The 18,777-nt window shown below is 38.5% G+C and overlaps 1 protein-coding gene across 1 annotated transcript; it reads left to right on the forward strand.

Moving 5' to 3' along the window:
• The first annotated feature begins 1,338 nt into the window (after window positions 1-1,338).
• Window positions 1,339-18,210, forward strand: LOC118822399 (protein-glutamine gamma-glutamyltransferase 2-like). Its single transcript, XM_036591430.1, has 13 exons — window positions 1,339-1,416; window positions 3,742-3,921; window positions 6,500-6,727; window positions 7,567-7,685; window positions 9,025-9,153; window positions 11,185-11,362; window positions 11,535-11,664; window positions 12,790-12,893; window positions 13,163-13,405; window positions 15,568-15,843; window positions 16,110-16,270; window positions 16,388-16,524; window positions 17,855-18,210. The coding sequence occupies exons 1-13, from the start codon at window positions 1,407-1,409 to the stop codon at window positions 18,000-18,002; spliced, it is 2,043 nt and encodes a 680-aa protein (XP_036447323.1). The 5' UTR covers window positions 1,339-1,406; the 3' UTR covers window positions 18,003-18,210.
• Window positions 18,211-18,777: the final 567 nt, after the last annotated feature.

The raw sequence follows: 18,777 nt of genomic DNA on the forward strand, positions 1-18,777 counted from the left end.
GTGTAAATAAAGGCCTTGAAGGTGGTGATTGATTTTGAAATGCTGGAATCAATTGTAACTCACTGTAATGACCTTCAAAAGAAGGGTGCGCTCCTTTTTTAGTCAACATTAAAAAAAAAAACACAAATGTTTTCAAACTTTAAAAAAAGTATTGTTTCTATTATTGCCTGTATTCCAGTACTGTGTGAACAGTTCCTACCTTCACACATTGTTTTTAAAAAGTAATTTTTGGGTCAAATTAATTGTGAAATTTCCAGATGCACTGAAATTGCTTCTTTGAAGAGTTATAATCAAATCACGGTGGAAACTGAAACTAAGTGAAATGCAGTTGTTACTTCATTGGAGATCAATGTCATTGTGACCCACATTGAAGAAAAGCACATGTACATATATTTGCTCATGTTAAAAAATATATGTGCAATATATGTTTCATTTTAAATACAAGTGTGAAAGATATTTAACTGTACTGTTGTTGAAAATTGAAATATATGCCAATACATGTGCATATATGGGAACATATTGAAAGATCTACACATGTAGATATGGTGTACAGTTTTAATATTTACATATATGTCAAACATTTATGGTAATATAGTTTTAAAAACTTATTTTGAAAAATATATGGAAACACACATACGTCCAGTATATGTGGTTTTAAATTATATGTGCTAAATATATATTTAACTGTCCTATGTTTTAATACTTTATTATATGCCAATATATGTGCGTATATGGCAATACCTCCACATATGTAGACACAAAACATGCAATATTGCACAATTTTAATATGTACATATATGTCAAACATTCATGATAATACATTACATATTTGACACTTATTTTGAAAAATATATGGAAATACATGTCCTTTGTGCACGGGCAACAGGAAATTATGCATTTTTCTTCCAAACTGTGAGTTGAGCTGGCTGGTTTTCTCTCCATGATTGGTGGAGATGGGAAAAAGGCAAAACATGATATAATTCATTAATATTGTTTTTGCCCACCTGCTGGTTCATGGTCAAAACTCAGTTAACTGTAGTCAATAAGAAGGACTGTCAATTATAAAGCTACATCAGTGGCACAGATAGCACACAGTAAATGTTTACCACCGTTAGTATTTTTCATGATTTCTTTTTCAAATAGCATGTAAACATTAGAGCAGAATAATGGAGTAATGAATATGTCAGTATGGCTGAGTAGCAGTTACACTAGAATGAGTGTAATATGATGTGTTCATATGATAGTGGCGTCTTCTGCTGGGTTGAAACTGCCATAAATAAAGATGTTCAAAGGTGGTATGCTGCAGTAATATTAGCCATGCCTGAAATATCCCTTTACTGGCCCTAGCGCAGAGGCAAGACCCAAACTTACTCACGCACACGAGGTCCGAGTCGGAAACTGAGAATATGGATCAAGGTAAGATTTAAAGACTTGAGCTTTTTTCATGGAGCTAGTTGTACAGTGGGTGGAGCGCTGTGCGTGCTTTGAGAAGCCATCAGTGAGGTAGATTCTGCTGTCTGTACATTCAGAAATATGATTAATCTTCATTAATCATTAGGTGGACATCAATGTCACAACACTACAGAGTGAAAACTGGTGCACATGAATGTTGGCACCAAGAAAATGCAATAAATATGTGACAATATTTTGATATTTTAGAGTTTCTGACTTTGATATTTGATGATTTTTGAAAATGCAGTGATTTGTGCCAGTTAAACAAATTTATATGTGCAGCGGCAAACATTACTACTGACCAGGACCAGCATTTGAGTATGTAAAGTTTTGTCTCTGGTGCCTTAAAAGTTCATATCTATATTTATATAGATATTTTTATTCATATTTAAATAGACATATGTCTAGTCTCAGTATGCATAATAGGCAATCAGATGTAATCTTTAATCTTTTCAACTACTTGGGACCACCGGTGGTTCCAAAACACACTTCATCATGTTCTTCATAACTTTCATATTTCATAAGCTAAATTCAAAAGGTAGGTGTCATATGAGAGCTGTAACTGTCTTCTTTCCAGTCAAATAGATGGGTGATGTAATTTTAAACCCTTATAATAAAAGAAGCTGAACTCTTTTTTTTGTCTACTGAAAGTCGACCCATTTTTCCACAAATCTGGGCTATAAACTATAAACACATGGTGTCTCTTCAGTGATACACTCTGTAAAAATTATTTTTATAAAATAATACAAAGATTTTTGGCTTTTAGCAGTAAATTGTAAGCATATAGCAATATGTGTGATCATAAAACACATGTTCTGTTAATTTGAGGGGAGTTTTTACAAAAAAAATAATAATAATAAAATAAAAATTTACATTTATTTCATGCAGTTACTGAATAATATGCCTTACGATTTGGTCATGTAAATTCAGATGGAAAAACCAAAATATAACCTGGTTAAGAAAAGGTTTGAGTACTTCATTAAGTACTTTATTAAGTAAAATACTTGTATCATGTAAAAATTAAGTACTTTTTAAGTAATAAAAGTATCAAATAAATAGGTTAAGTACTTTTGTCATGCACAATGAGCTTACATTATTATTATGAGCCTTCCATTTTTATTAAAAACGTTTTTGTCCCAAATATTTTGGTCACTGCTGTTCTCAGAACACTCTGTTTTTTATATACCTTACACTTGGTTTAAAAAAATAAGTTCAGTGGTAGAGTGCTGTTTCAGAGCTTTAAATGGGAAATTCACATATCCCACAGTCTTCCACAGTATTTTCTTTGTGTCACTGGTGTTACTCTTTCTAAAAGCCTAGTATTTGAGTTTTATTTGAATGAATAGCATAAATAACTAATCACTAATATAACATCTTAAGTCATACGTCTTGTATGTGTCAGATGTATTAAAGACAATCCTATGTTTGGATCAAAGTGTCACTGGTGTCACTGTCACTGGTCTCACACTCTTTCTGCAACACCAGTGACATGACCACAGAAGTCCACTGTAACTCCTTTAGGCAATATTCACCTCAAAGACTGTTTATGGTGGACATTTGTGGTGGACATTTCATAATGGAATCCTATTCCTGTTCTGACTGAATTGTATTTTCGTGCTGTCATTGGTGTTACTCCGTGTCACTGTGTTAAAATGTTGAGATGACTATGATCTACCTGAAAGGTGTGTCATTAAAGAAGATCCCAGGATCTGTTTTATAGCTTTTATAAATCTATAAGTTGATCAGTTTCTTTAAACTTACTCCCTACAATGATTTCATCATTTTTAATGAATGAATGAGGCTCAATGACTATAAAGATACACTATGAAAGAACTCAAATGTTGTATATGTGTTTTGTGGCTTCGTAACTGAATGAGCATTAATCAGTTTCTGCACATCTGCTCTTTAAATGAGTTCAAAGAAAAACAAATTAACAATTTTTGCGAAAATACATTTCAACAAATTGTGGTAACACCGGTGACATTTTCGTTCGGTTTTTATTCCCTTCAAAATACAACTCTATCCAGATAACAACCCTTTCATGTTAGCCTTTTAAAAGAGGACACCATGTTTATTAGCAAAGCTAAATTCTAACCTCAAATCTTCAGCTGGTCATGGTATGAAAATCCATCTCTTCTGAACTTTACTAAATTCATTCATTCTGGTCCAAACAGGGCTTTTACCTCAGCCATTCATGTCTAACTTAGCTAGCCCTGTTTCTGCTTTGACCCGAGACCTATAGACATAAATGTGAAGTTATGCTTAATTAATGCTACTCTGACCTGCCAGTGCTGGAGATAGATCATGTTGATTTGGCCTGCGCGGTGAACAATGCTGAGCACCACACGGAGCTGAATGGAGTGACCAGGCTGATCGTGAGAAGGGGTCAACCTTTTACCATCACCCTTCACCTACGACCTGGCGCTCACTTTCAAAATGGAACCAACATCAACCTCATCGCCACCACAGGTACCTCAACTCACCCCTGAAGAAAGAATGTACTTCACTCACAGCTGCTAACTGTGATTATTGGGAATGAAAGTCATTGTTGGCTGTTAGTTATTTTAAAAGTCCTTACAGGAAAGTCTGTCCACTCTGCAGCCATCTTGGCAACGCCACTCATACAAGCCCAGGCTCCTGTTTGTTTTGAATGAGGAGAGAACTATAAACTCAAAACCGAACACCAGATTAGCGTTTCAAAAACGTCTGACAAAAACTGCATGAATATTTTGTAGCATTTTGCTCAAATAACACACAAAAAACATGGCTTGTTTTTGCTACTGCACATGAACAGATCTCAACTGAGGGGAGGTTTATCTGCTGGTGGCTTTACCCACAAGCCATTTGGCTCTTTTTATTGAACAGTGGGACCTTTCCCATAAATAAACACCATACTGAGCATTATGGGTTTTCCCATTCATTTTCCAACCAGTGAACTGCCTCCTCCTTTATAATGTCTCTGGTCTTTACTAGCTTTCATGCAATGTTAACCGTTGCTACTAATTCTTGGTAGTTTGGTCTGCACTGTTGTCTGAGTTTATAAATGACATAATATTTAAACTGTTACCCAAATAACACTTAAATTACTGTAGTTTCAGTACTTTTTAACATGGCCTCGCCAACCATGATTCACTCCTAGAAAGTTTCAATCAAAACACGCTCGCCCTCGACAATGTTCAGTGTTCAGTTACCCTGCAAGAAAAAACAGCAGCAAAACCAGCATATCGCTGCTGTCGGAAGAAAACCTTGTATCTCGTTTTTCAGCTTTTTGAGGTAATTTGAAAATGCCTGTTACTCTTTACATTGTGTGTAAATTTCATGAAGAACGGACCAAAAGAAACAGCCTAAAACGACTTGGAAAAAAGTCTGGTTCCATTGACTCACATCAAAAGTGAAGTAGGTTTTTTTCCTTTTCCTGTAAAGTTACCATTTTGGAAATACAAGGTTTTCTTCTGACAACAGCGATATGTTGTTTTGGATGACCAGCACTGGACCAGTATAAACCAGTTTAAATCAGCATGGAATTAATGCTGATCTGTGCTGTTTTACCAGCAGAAGAGCCACAGTGAGATTATTAGAGAACTACAATGTTCAGTTAGCTTCAGTGAGCTAATTAGCTAGCCATATAAATGTTGTAATGCAAGACATCTGAACATAACATATATATATATATATATATATATATATATATATATATATATATGGTGAAATATTGCTTTGTGTGGCTGTAAGCTTTGGTTTAGAACTGTGGTGTATTGCCCTCCTTTTTCGTTGATGTTAGCTGTGCAGCCTTTAGCTTGCTAACTAGCCAGCTAGTACATAGTAAAGTAATGCAGTCACATCAGCAGTCATGCATAACAGATGCAGACTTTGCACAAATGCAGAATTCAGAAGCAAAACTATCAGTGATTTAACCCTTTAAGACATGGGCCCGCCAGTTTTATTACACACTGCTATAACCTAAGAAAAGCTCCGTTAGGCTTAGTGTGTAATAAGCCTGGAATGTTCAGGGGCTAAACTGGGATAAAAGCTATTCTAGGTTCTGATGTATCCAGATCCCTAGAGAGAGGTTCATCCGTGTATCTAATTATCAGTCAACGCACTAATGTTACAGCTCTGAAAGGCAGCTGGCTCAAAACCTATGCAACCTACAGGGCTCCCTGACATACTTGGCTAGAGCAGAGCAGTCACTGGCAACCCCTGACCTTTCACCCATTCTCCTGCCCACAGATCAGTCCAGCTGCTCTCTGAGAAGACTAGAAGGGATTTTAGCTGATTTGGGTGTGGGTTATTGCGCTCAGGCTGTGTATCATGGCTTCACTGTACATATGTGCCTTTAAACTTGACCAGTTACCTTACTTTTTAAGTAGTATCAGAGCTCTCGCTGAAAACTGACACTCAGTTTGTAATTTAGAGGACAATTTCAACATTTTCTTCTTTCTTTTCTCTTTGGTATAGACATGCTGTGAAAGTAAAATACAAGAATACCTTTCTTCTGCTATATTAAAAGGGAACGCCACCAATTTTTCAAAATTTCTACATAATTCAGTGTCACTGAGTCATTCGGACTCATTTAGAGTGGTTTAATGTGAAATCCATTTGTAGAGAAACTGACTCAGATTTCTTTACAGTGGTGCTGATAGGAACCAGGGGTTCTACAACACAAATATAGCCTTTAATTTACAAAATGACCACTGAACCTGCATTTTTACAGGTACTATTTTCCTGCTCTGCATGTAATTTTCTGGTCTTTAGAAATACTTTTAAAGCCAAAACTTTATCACAAAGTTATGATAAAACAATGTCTCAGGCATCAGGCAGTGTATTTGTGACTATGTTGTGTAAAACCTTTCTGTGAAGGACCTTTTAGAGGCATTAAACTCTTCAGACGTCTGGTCCCCATCACCACCACTGTGAACACTCTGGCTCAGAGCGGAGCATTTCACACCAAACCACTCAGGTTTTTTTGATACTGTGTGAAATTTTGGGTATATTCCCCTTTAAGCATGTGTAATACTGTTGCGTTGAACATGCACTGATTTTATAGGCCCAGAGCCCTCCGAGGACGCAGACACTGCAGTAAAATTTGGACTCAGTAAATTTATTTTGAAGACTCGCTGGAGTGCAACTGCAGCGCTGACGTCTGAGAGCACTGTATCACTCACCGTGTGCAGTAACCCCAGCGCCCCCATAGGCCTGTACCAGCTGACCCTCGACCAAGGCAGCGGGGTCAGTCTGGGGCAGTTTGTCCTGCTCTTCAACCCCTGGTGCAAAAGTAAGATATATTTAGTTATTTTGGTGAAAAGTGGCATAAAGGTTTCTGAATTTATGGAAGTAGGTAAATGATGCATAACAAATGAAGTTATATATTTTGCCTCCTTATTTGGTAACTATAGCAAACTTGCAGCAGAGTGTATAATATAATATGTGACTAATAACAAATAGTTCAGTTTTCAGTGTTAAAGGGCCCATATGAAAAATCAAAGCAAGACTAATGGATACTAAGCTGCCAATTCAGGCCATTTTGAATGAATTGTTTTGTGCTGTCACAAAAACCAACACATTTACAGTTCGATCTATTCAGCCACCGGCAGTTTAGCCCTGCTCATTCATACTGAAGATATAAGGAGTGTTTCAGTCTAGACTACATTTTTAATTGAGGCGCAATACAGTACAGCCAATTGGATCAGAGGTAATTTACATATATCAGTCTTAAAGACACAGCAACAAAAAACAGCCTATTTAATTTGGTCTGAAGAGAGGTTGGAAAATGGTCACAAAAGTATATAAATGCACCAAAGAGGTCGTAAGTGGACATCAGAGAAAAAAGAAATGAATACAAAAAAAATGTAGCATATGGGCCCTTTAAACAAATGTGTACAGAATGTAATTCAAGTGTGTTTAGTTTTGTACCGTAGCTGCATTTTTATCATATTTCTATCTTAGCTTTATTCTTTGCTGTGAGGTGTGAAAGCTGTGTGTATCTCTAAGAGATATTCTTTGTTTTTAAATCTTGGTAAAAAAGCTAAATAATAGATTGTATTAGGCAAAGGTTCAAGTGTTTCTTTAATATACTGCAAACCTTCTTTCTTGTTCCAATATCGGCCGTAACAGGAGACTCTGTGTATTTGGCGAATGAGGCCGAGAGGCAGGAGTACGTTCTGTCCCAGGATGGACTGATTTACCGCGGGAAACCTAAACGCATCACAGTACTGCCATGGACTTTTGGACAGGTGCGCATTCTCCTCTCCATGAAGCTGAAATACAGTCCTGTAAACTGTTATTTTAATACAACCCCAGGACTAGTGGTAGCCCAGAGCACGATAAACGTCAGTAGTAGATAGTGGAGACTTTTAGAACTAGGTCTTCAGCTTGAGCAGTAAAAGTCAAAACCTGCCTCTACAATAATCTCCAAAATAGCAACTTTACAGCGGAGTGCAAAAACTTTGCTAACATTTCATTTAAGTTAATATAACAAAAGTTCACTCTAAAGCAATTTTAAAGCATTTCTATTGGTCTATTCATATGAAATTTTCACACAACATAAATAGCAGCTGGTGTGCTCTAACAAAGGGCTGCAACCTGATTAGACTACAGCTCGTATTGACAGTCACTGAGGTGTCTATAACGTCCAGAAGGTCTTGATTGACGTTTTTTTTTTTTTTCTCACACTTGTAAATCAAAATATGAGTGGTTGATTCCACTGTCAGTCTCACTGTCTAATTGTGTTAGTTGTTAATCTGGCGTTTAAAGCCTAAACAATGGGAAACCTCACTTGACTGTCTCTACCTAGATACCATGGAGAAGAACATTGGACAGTTTTCCATTTTAAAATGTTAACCTAATAATGAAAAAGAGTATTACTGTTATGATACAGTAAGCATGATGACTCTTTTCAACAACAACAAAAAAAACGTAATTACAAACATGTATTTTATAGTTTCCAGAAATCATTAGGCCTTCTCTGAAGGGCCTGAAGTTTCTCCTCTTGTGGTAGAAGAAGCATATACTCCTTCACTTCAGTAAATGTGCTTGGAAATAATTAATAGTAATAATTAATAGTAGTGTTATTAAACATTGTGTGGGAGGTTCGTTCCCGCTATCAAAGCCACAGTCATCTGTTGCTGAGAGTCCAAAAGATACTTGGCTTCACTTCCTCTGGGCTGGTAGGATGGTCTTACCTCACTCCCCATCACTCAGCCTGATGTTAGCCAGAGTGAGAATCTGTTAACTGATGTAAGAGTTATTACTTAGCATTCTCCTCCAAGCGTGTTGAGCCCTACAATGATGTTACATTAACTGCAGTTTGAAAATGTGGTTCTTCACGTGTCTCGCAATAAGCATGTGCTAACCTTCATCCTCCCAGCATTTTTTTAAGTCAAACTCCTGTTGATGTAAATCAAATGTAAATGTAATTAACTACATATTTAATTGTGCAATTACATTATTACATTTAAATGACAATGACAGTGTGATTTCTAGTTCATTTTAAGCATGGCTCTTCCAGTTGAAACAAATTGATCATCTGTCCATAATGAAGCATGATGATGTTCAAAATGGTCATTTTTGCAGTTTGAGCCTGATATGCTGGACATCTGTCTGACAGTCCTGAATAAAAGCCTTCAGCACTTGCAGAACCCAGCCCAGGACTGCTCGGACCGGAGAAGTCCCGTGTATGTGACCCGTGTCCTCAGTGCTATGGTGAGTGGCGTTTTCTACTGATCCTGCACAAACAAAAGAGAGCAACAGTAGCCCTAAACGTTATTGTACACCCATTATATACAGTAGTTATGGTTAAAACATGCTAAACTTCCCAAACAATTCCAGTTACAAAGGGTCAGCTTTGAGTTACATTTGTTCTCCAACCAGGAAGAATGCATTCATATATATGCTATATGCTGTATAAACCAACACATAGAAACACTGAGTGGCTGTGTTAAAGTCTGCTTTTTGATTTTTCAAGCATCTTCCAAAGGACATACACGTCTTGACTGGTAAATTACAAACAAACATTTCTGTCGCCAATCATAAGATGGATAATAAGATGCAACAACATACCATTAGTCCGGAATTGAGGGTAACTTCCAAAGTTGTCTTCTCTGATGTCGACATTCTTTAAAGAACAGCGTTATTAAATCTTCTGACATATATAGTACTGTGCAAATGTCTACACTGTATTTAATTTACTATCAAAACAGCCATAAAGGTAATGAACGACATATTAGGGTATATTTCTTAGGAGGTTGGATATAAGATAATCCACTTGCATAAGGAAGGATAAAGTCAAATAACAATAAGCAAGAAAATGTTTCCAAAACTGGAGAACAAAAAATAATTAGAAGCTTCAGAGAAAATGGGGCTCCTAGCAACCACCTGAAACACCTGGTAAACGACCAAAACTGTCCCCATCAGACAAACAGCACTTAAAGCTTCCATCTTTCAGGGAGAAGAGAATTAAGCTCCACTCTTGCTTCAGATCTGAAATCCTTCCATGGAAGCTGTAATATATACAAAGAGTGGATACACTAAATACTGAAAAATATTACAACCCCCTTTTCTAAATAGTTGGGACATTTGATCAGTTTTCTTTGTACTATTTTCAATGAAATATAGGGTTTAAATGATTTGCACATCAAATTTTGTTTTTATTTACATTTTGCACAACATTCTGATTTTTTTGGAAATGGGGTTGTATAAGTTGTTGTGTCATTTTTCAAATTAAATATATGTGTTCTGCGTTTTTTCTGACAGAAAAATGAACGACTTGTACTCAGTGGCTGTTTTGGCTAGAAATTGAATAAATAAAGGGTGGTCTCTGACTTTTGCACAGTACTGTATAGAGGTTTTTCCAGATTACAGCTGTTGCTGGTTGCATTACTCGCATGACTTTGTTCTAAACTTAATTGAAGTGTCTGTAAGTAGGAAAGCAAATACTGACTTAAAATTGACTTTAAAAGAATAAGAATGAGACAGAAAGTTAATTACATAAATACACAGAAAGAGGATGCTTGAATTTTGGGAAAAACAATGTTCTTTAGTGTTGTTTGTAGTGTAAAAGTGACATACATGAACAAAGGAGGCTGGCTTTGTATAAGATCATTTGAAAAAAGAAACTAAGAACAAACAATATATTTAATACTGTATAATCTATTACATGTTTATCATATTTCCTGAGAGAAATTGACTGTCTTATTAAAAACCTGAAAGGATATACACTGACCAGGCATAACATTCTGACCACCTCCTTGTTTCTATGCTCATTGTCCATTTTATCAGCTCCACTTACTATATAGGTGCACTTTGTAGTTCTACAGTTACAGATTGTAGTCCATCTGTTTCTCTGCATACTTTCTTAGCCCTCTTTTACCATGTTCTTCAGTGGTCAGGACCCCCATGGACCCTCACAGAGCAGGTACTCACTGTCCACTCTATTAGACACTCCTACCTTGTCAGTCCACCTTGTAGATGTACCACCCAAATAGTACCTGCTCTGTGAGGGTCCATGGGGGTCCTGACCACTGAAGAATAGGGTAAAAGGGGGCTAACAAAGTACGCAGAGAAACAGATGGACTACAGTCTGTAACTGTAGAACTACAAAGTGCACCTATATAGTAAGTGGAGCTGATAAAATGGACAATGAGTGTAGAAACAAGGAGGTGGTCTTAATGTTATGCTTAATCGGTCTAAGACATGCAGCAGGTGGCCAAGAGAGTTTTGTTTTCTCTGTATCAGATCAACAGTCAGGACGATAAGGGAGTGCTGGTGGGGAACTGGTCAGGGAAGTATGAGGATGGAGTAAGGCCCACAGCGTGGAAGGACAGCTGCTCTATTTTACGGCAGTGGTATCATCAGGACTGCATTGGGGTGGAATATGGCCAGTGCTGGGTGTTTGCTGCCGTAGCGTGCACAGGTAATTTCACATATAGCTTCAAAAAGTAATGCATTGGAAAATGAAGTTCTATTGGCTCATCATGGCTTCACTTTAGTTACTGTTTCAGGGCCTGCAGGGATACTGAAATCTTGTGTGATATTAAGGAAGTATCTGCTTCTCTTCTGAATATCTCTTGTTTGGTTTTATGCAGTGTCCCGGGCTCTGGGCATTCCATGCAGGGTGGTCACCAACTATGAATCAGCCCACGACACCAACAGCAACTTGCTGGTCGAGTGTTACTATGATGAGTTTGCTGACAATCTTGGTGATGACTCCATATGGTGAGCTTAATAGCAATTGGCCCAAGTATTGCTGTAAGAACGAGAGGGCCTGGCTCACAATCTCTGTTCTAATTCATTCCAAAGCTGTTTGATGGGGTTGAGGTCAGGGCTCTATGAGGGCCAGTCAAGTTCTTCCACACCAAACTCACCCAGCCATGCCTTTATGGACCTTACTTTGTGCACAAAGTTGGAAGCATACAACTGCCCAAAATGTCTTGGTTTACTGATGCATTAAGATTTCTCTTCACTGGAACTAAGGGTTCTAGGCCAACCCCTGAAAAACAACCCCATCCGTTATCCCTCCTCCACCAAACTTTACAGCTGGCACAATGCAGTCAGGCAGGTAACGTTCTCCTGGCATTCGCCAAACCCAGACTCGTCCATGAGACTGCCAGATAGAGAAATGTGATTCACCACTACACAGAATATGTTTCCACTGGTCCAGAGTCCAGCAGCGGCGTGCTTTACACCACTCCATCCAACACTTGGTATTGTGCTTGGTGATGTAAGGCCTGCATGCAGCTGCTCGGCCATGGAGACCCATGCCATGAAGCTCCTGGCGCACAGTTTTTGTGCTGATAATGCCAGATGAGGTTTGGAGCTCTGCAGTTATTGAGTCATCAGAGTTTTGGTGACTTTTATGCACTATGCTCCTCAGCACTCGGCGACAAGCTCTGTAACTTTACGTGGTCTGACGCTTTGTGGCTGAGTTGCTGTGGTTCCTAAACGTTTCCACTTTTCAATAATACCACTCACAGTTGATTGTGGAATGAATTGTTGCAACGTTGGCATCTTATTACAGCACCAAGCTCAATGTATAAAACTGAAAGAATTCTCCTGTGGCCAGTAAGAGTATATGTATAAAAATTTTGACCCAAAATAAGTCACATTCAATTACATTCTGCATCCATTACACACATATTTTACTATAAATCTAATAAATCTACTATAAATAGGCTCTTATATGTAGATATGTCGTTTTTTATGCTGCTTGACAGAAGTAAATGCTTGCAGAGAGGAAAATTATGGGGGGGAATCTAATTTCACTTTACAGATATAGAAATAAACTTATTTGTATGTCTCGTTAGGCAATGTCACATTTTGACTTCTGCACATTTTGTGCAGGAACTTCCATGTGTGGGTGGAGAGCTGGATGACCCGTCCGGACCTGAAGCTTGGCTACGAGGGATGGCAGGCCAGTGACCCCACTCCACAGGAAACAAGTGACGGTAGAGAGCTCAAATTCATGAGAATGTATATTGGGGCAACTGACGCTACTCAAAACCATTTGTAAGATTTCACTCATCTGTTGGAGAGTGCAGGGCACAAACTAATGCAGGGTAAAATGTAACGTGAATTTTCTCATTCATTTTGTTGGAATCTAATCAATTCTTATCCATTCCACTGCACTCTCACATTGATAGTCTATTTCATTGCATTTTAATGAGTTGTCCTTCATGATATTATCTGTTTTGCTGCGTTCCATTGTGTCTAACAGGGATTTACTGCTGTGGCCCGGTCCCTGTCAGGGCCATTAAGGAAGGTGACCTCACCGTGAAGTACGATGCGCCGTTCGTGTATGCGGAAGTGAATGCGGACGTAGTGGAGTATATCACTCTGAGAGATGGCAGACATGTGAAAATAGACAGCTCCACCACAGAGGTGGGCCAGTGCATCAGCACCAAAGCAGTGGGCAACGACGAGAGGGAGGACATCACACACCTCTACAAATACCCTGAAGGTGAGGCAGCCTACTTAAAAAAACTGATGAGATGCTATTAACTACCTTACCCATCTTTTCTTTACATACCCTGATGCTAAAGCAGGTGCTAACTCTTTTTCACAGTAGACATAAAATGCCATTTCCACCTGTTTTGAAGGTCCCTGTCACTGAAGTTTTAAATAACCTCAGAAAATCAGTTAAACAACGGGGACACAATTGAATCTACTTGTGATCTGAATATACAAAAGAGTGTTCATGTATTTGCATAATAAAAGAGAAGAAACGAAATACGTTCATGGTCAACTGGGCATCTCACATCTGGTATATTAAGTGTGTGTGCTGGCCTGCAGCTCCAAGGCCATAAACAATGGCCCACTGTCATGTTATCACCTAGCTGGTCTCCAGCTGAAGTAACAAAGATTCAATTCATGTTCAAATGGGAGTAGAGGATGGTCAACTCCTTAGCCAAGTAGCACACCAACACATTCCAAAGCTACAGATTGATCTCCAGGGTGACACGATTTGTACTTACAGAGAGAAAGCAGAGTAAAAAGAGAGAATATATATATATATATAGATTAACTATAAAACCAAACATTAATAAGTGAAATTTACTATTTACAATTTACTTTTGCAACCATATCCCTCAGTTGAACTGTATATTATAGACTGTGTATTATATATATATATAATATTTGTAATGGAAGTATATCACAAGTAATGGAAGCTTGAAAGGCCAACTTAGTTAACAAGTAATGAAACCTTACAAGGCAAGTAATGGACGCTTACAAGGCTAACGTAGCTAACAAGTAATGGACACATACAAGGCCAACTTAGTTAACAAGTAATGGAAGCTTACATGGCTAATGTAGACAACATGTAATAGAAGCTTACAGCCACCATAACATAAATAACCATAACATTAAAAGATTCAGAGAATCTGGAGAACTCTCTGTATGTAAGGGGCAAGACCAAAAACCAGTATTTGCTGGCCATGACCTTTGAGCCCTCAGGTGGCACTGCATTAAAAACAGACATGATTCTCTAGTGGAAATCACTGCATGGGCTCAGGAACACTTCTGAAAACCACTTTCTGTGAAAACAGTTCATCACTGCATTCACAAATGCTAGTTAAAACTCTAAAACCCAAAGAAGAAACCATATATAAACAGAACCCAGAAATGCTGCCACCTTCTCTGGGCCTGAACTCATTTAAAATGAACTGAGGGGAAGCGGAAAAGTGTCCTGTGGTCAGACGAATCAACATTTAAAATTCTTTTTGGAAATCATGGACACTGTGTCCTCTGGGCTAAAGACCACTCAGTTTGTTATCAGTGCACAGTTCAAAAGCCAGTATTCATGATGGTATAGGGGTGCATTAGTGCACATGGCATGGGTGACGTGCACATCTGTGAAGGCGCCATTAATGCTGAATGATATATAGATGTTTTGGCAACATATGCTGCCCTCCAGATGACGTCTTTTTCAGAGAAGACCATGCTTATTTCAGCAAGACAATGTAAAACCACATTCTGCATGTATTACAACAGCATTGCTCCGTATTAAAAAAATCCTTGTTATGAAATGAAAAATATGACAAAGGAGACCCCAAACAGTTGAGCAGCTGAAATCCTATATCAAACAAGAATGGAAAACATTTCACATTCAAAACTACAGCAGTGTCTCCTCAGTTCCCAAACGCTTACAGAGTGTTGTTAAAAGAAGAGTTGATGAAACACAGTGGTAAACAGGCCCCCGTCCCAACTGTTTTGAAACGTGTTGTTGTTGTCATTAAATTCAAAATGGGCATATATTTTTCAAAAAACAATAACATTTCTCAGTTTCAACATTTGATATGTTGTCTTTGTAGTATTTTCCTTTAAAAATGTGGTTTACATGATTTGCACATCATTGCATTCTATTTTTATTTACATTCTGCACAGCGTCCCAACTTTTTTGGAAATGGGGCTGTACATTTAAGACAAGAATGTTTTTTCCTTCTCTTGTAAAGATACTTTTCTAGAGATCTGAGGTTTTATTCTGACAGCAATAGCAAATCAGATAATATATATCTAGTTCCGATCTCTTGAATGCAGAAACAGAACAAAAACATGGAACGAGCTTGAGTCCACAGGGCGACTGGGTTGAAAACCTAGTGTAACACTACAAAAAAATTCCAGGTTCAGAAGAAGAGAGGCTGGTGTTTGAGAAGGCCAACCACCAAAATCGGCTAATCCAGAATGAGGAAGAGCCTGGTGTGCACGTGAAGATCAAACTGACACCCGATATGATGGTGGGAACCGACTTTGATGTGTATGCACGGGTCAAAAACAACACAGATGCCCCAAAGAACTGTCGCCTGATGTTCTACGCCCAGGCCGTGTCCTACAACGGCAAACTCGGGGAGACCTGCGGACTGGCGGAGCTCACAGAGATGAATCTGAAGCCAACAGAGGGTAATGGACTGTTCTCTCAGTCTAATAAGTGGCTAAAACCAATATTTATTTTAAAAAGTACAATAAGTAGATTTTCTGTTGTTACATAATAAATATTAAAAAAGACAACAGGATAAATAATAGCCATATTAAATTGAATGATATGGTTAAAGAGACACTGGTTTCTAATCTAAGGCAATTTTCACATTTCACATCCACATCCATTTTGTTATATTCGCAGTGTTTCCAATAAAACTAACTCAGCCTGTTCCCGTTTTGCTTTCCAGGTGATAAGGCAGCCCTTCAACTTAAGTATTCTGAGTATGGAAAAGCCATAACTCAAGACAGGATGATCAAACTGGTGGCTCTGCTTGTTGACGTAGAGACCAAGGAGTTTTACAAAGCCACCAAGACCATAATGCTGGACAGCCCTTCCATCACCATCACTGTATGGGCCTTTACTTTATAATAGATATTACAGTAACAGAATAATAACATCTTTGGGTCTTTCAAAGCTAGAAATATCCTACTGAGTAAACTGTGCTATGACCTCATTCCTCTGCAGGTCCAAGGGGAGGCCAAGGTTGGCCAGCCACTTGTGGTCATCGTACTGCTGGTGAATCCTCTACCGGAAGCACTGGAGAACTGTGTCTTCTCTTTACATGGAGCTAGCCTGACTGATGGAGCACCAATCACTAAAGAGTAGGTGGACCTAGAAGGGGAAAGTATGTGGACAAACAAAGTGTTGGCTTGACAACTTGACAATGCCATGAAATCCTATGTGTTAAAGTGTTGCTAGGTTGTTGCTAGGGTATCCCAGGTGATTTCAAAGGTGTTGCTAGCCCATTGCTATGTTATCCCAGGTGGTTGCTAAGATGTTGCTGGACTGTGGCTATGGTATCCAGGGGGTTTTGAAAGGCCATTGCTATTGTATCCCAGGTGGTTACTAGGGTGTCGCTGAGCTTTTGCTGTAGTATTGCAGATGGTTGCTAGGGTCTTGCTAGGCTGCTGCTATGGTGTCCCAGGTGGTTGCTAACTATTCTGTATAGGTTCTATGATTCTGCATCAGTTTTGATCAGTTTACTGCGTAAGTTTTGTGGTTGTAACATGTAAAAACAGCTGCAACATGTAAAAAAGAGTACTAAGAAGCATAGAATAATAAACGAAGAATAGTAAGTTGGCTTGACAAAAAAAAATGTTTTCTTTAGGCAACATTTTGCCTGCAAATGAAATTCTTCTTTAATTTAATGTGTTTTATCTGATGCGTTTTGTAATTCAAACCCATATTTGATGATTTTTATTGATTTTTTTTATTGATTAATTACTTTTTTATTAATTTTATTTATTGTTCATATTGTATTTCTTGTACTCCAGAGAAGCAGAATGGGATGCTGGGCTACTGTACTGAAGTAACTGTATTTCATTCCTTTTACTGGACTTGTAGCTCTTTAGAAATAAGTGAAAATTTCAGTGTAACCCAGGTGGATTTCATCCCAACTTCTACATTTTACAACTGTTTATGTATCAGTGTCAACAAATACGTGCATAAAAAAAAAAATGTGGACATTGGCACCGGCCCACTGTTCCTATATTGGCACTTCCCAAGTTGCATACTGTGTACGATGTGTATAGACCTGGAGTTTTTACATTCTCTATCAGATTACTAACATTCCTGTACCTTTGTTGAACCAATTACCGCCAAAATCAGATTTTACTTAGTCTAATAACACTGGGCCAATTATGTTCCCACTTGGACTCACCACATCATCAGAATTTCAAACCTTGACAGCTGCGCCATGTAGGAGCCTCAGCTACACCAGAATCATGCATTAAGAAGAATTAATGTTCTTTTAAGTACTGACGGTACCCATAATATGCTTAATGTGACCTAATATCATGATAGCAATATCACATCATATTGCCCGTCACTAAGTAGACCAATATGCTTAAAGCACAGATGTCTAATCTCTAACCTGGAGTGCCTTTTAATGTTCTTTTAATAAATCATTTCTCTTCCTCTCTTGATCCTCAGAGTTGGAGCAGTGGGTCCTGAAGAGATCAGCACTGCTGAGCTGGAGTTCACACCCAAGGCTTCAGGAATACGGAAACTAGTGATTGATTTCCACTCGGATAAACTAAGCAACATCCAGGGCTATAAGAATCTAGTCATTGGAGAATAAATTCACTTCTTCTATTCATCAGATATCATTCAGTTTCTAACTGACCAAATCTAACCATCGTCAAGACCAATTTGACCAACAGCTGCTGGCGAATAGTGTTTCTGTTGGCACAGAACATTGTTGTAACGATGATTGTGTAATATATACACTGATCAGGCATAACATTATGACCACCTCCTCGTTTCTACGCTCATTGTCCATTTTATCAGCTCCACTTACTGTATAGGTGCACTTTGTAGTTCTACAGTTACAGACTGTAGTCCACCTGTTTCTCTGAATACTTTGTTAGCCCCCTTTTACCCTGTTCTTCAGTGGTCAGGACCCCTATGGACCCTCACAGAGCAGGTACTATTTGGGTGGTGGATCATTCTCAGCACTGCAGTAACACTGATGTGGTGGTGGTGTTTTAGTGTGTGTTGTGCTGGTACGAGTGGATCAGACACAGCAGTGCTGCTGGAGTTTTTAAACACTGTGTCCACTCACTGTCCACTCTATTAGATACTCCTACCTTGTTGGTCCACCTTGTAGATGTAAAGTCAGAGAAGACAGCTCATCTACTGCTGCACAGTTTGTGTTGGTCATCCTCTAGTCCTTCATCAGTGGTCACAGGACGCTGCCCACAGGATGCTGTTGGCTGGATATTTTTGGTTGGTGGACTATTCTCAGTCCAGGAGTGACACTGAGGTGTTTAAAAACTCTGTGTCTGATCCACTCAGACCAGCACAACACACACTAACACACCACCACCACGTCAGTGTTACTGCAGTCTGTAATT

This window comes from Colossoma macropomum, unplaced genomic scaffold (assembly GCF_904425465.1).
Source record: "Colossoma macropomum unplaced genomic scaffold, Colossoma_macropomum, whole genome shotgun sequence".
In the NCBI taxonomy this organism is placed as follows: Eukaryota; Metazoa; Chordata; class Actinopteri; order Characiformes; family Serrasalmidae; genus Colossoma; species Colossoma macropomum.

What these genes read in the sequence shown, in the direction of transcription:
- LOC118822399 (XM_036591430.1), top strand. An exon ending in CCTCTACAAATACCCTGAAG is followed by an intron (nt 13,406 to 15,567) that starts GTGAGGCAGCCT and finishes AAAAAATTCCAG; the next exon opens with GTTCAGAAGAAGAGAGGCTG. An exon ending in GCCCTTCCATCACCATCACT is followed by an intron (nt 16,271 to 16,387) that starts GTATGGGCCTTT and finishes ATTCCTCTGCAG; the next exon opens with GTCCAAGGGGAGGCCAAGGT.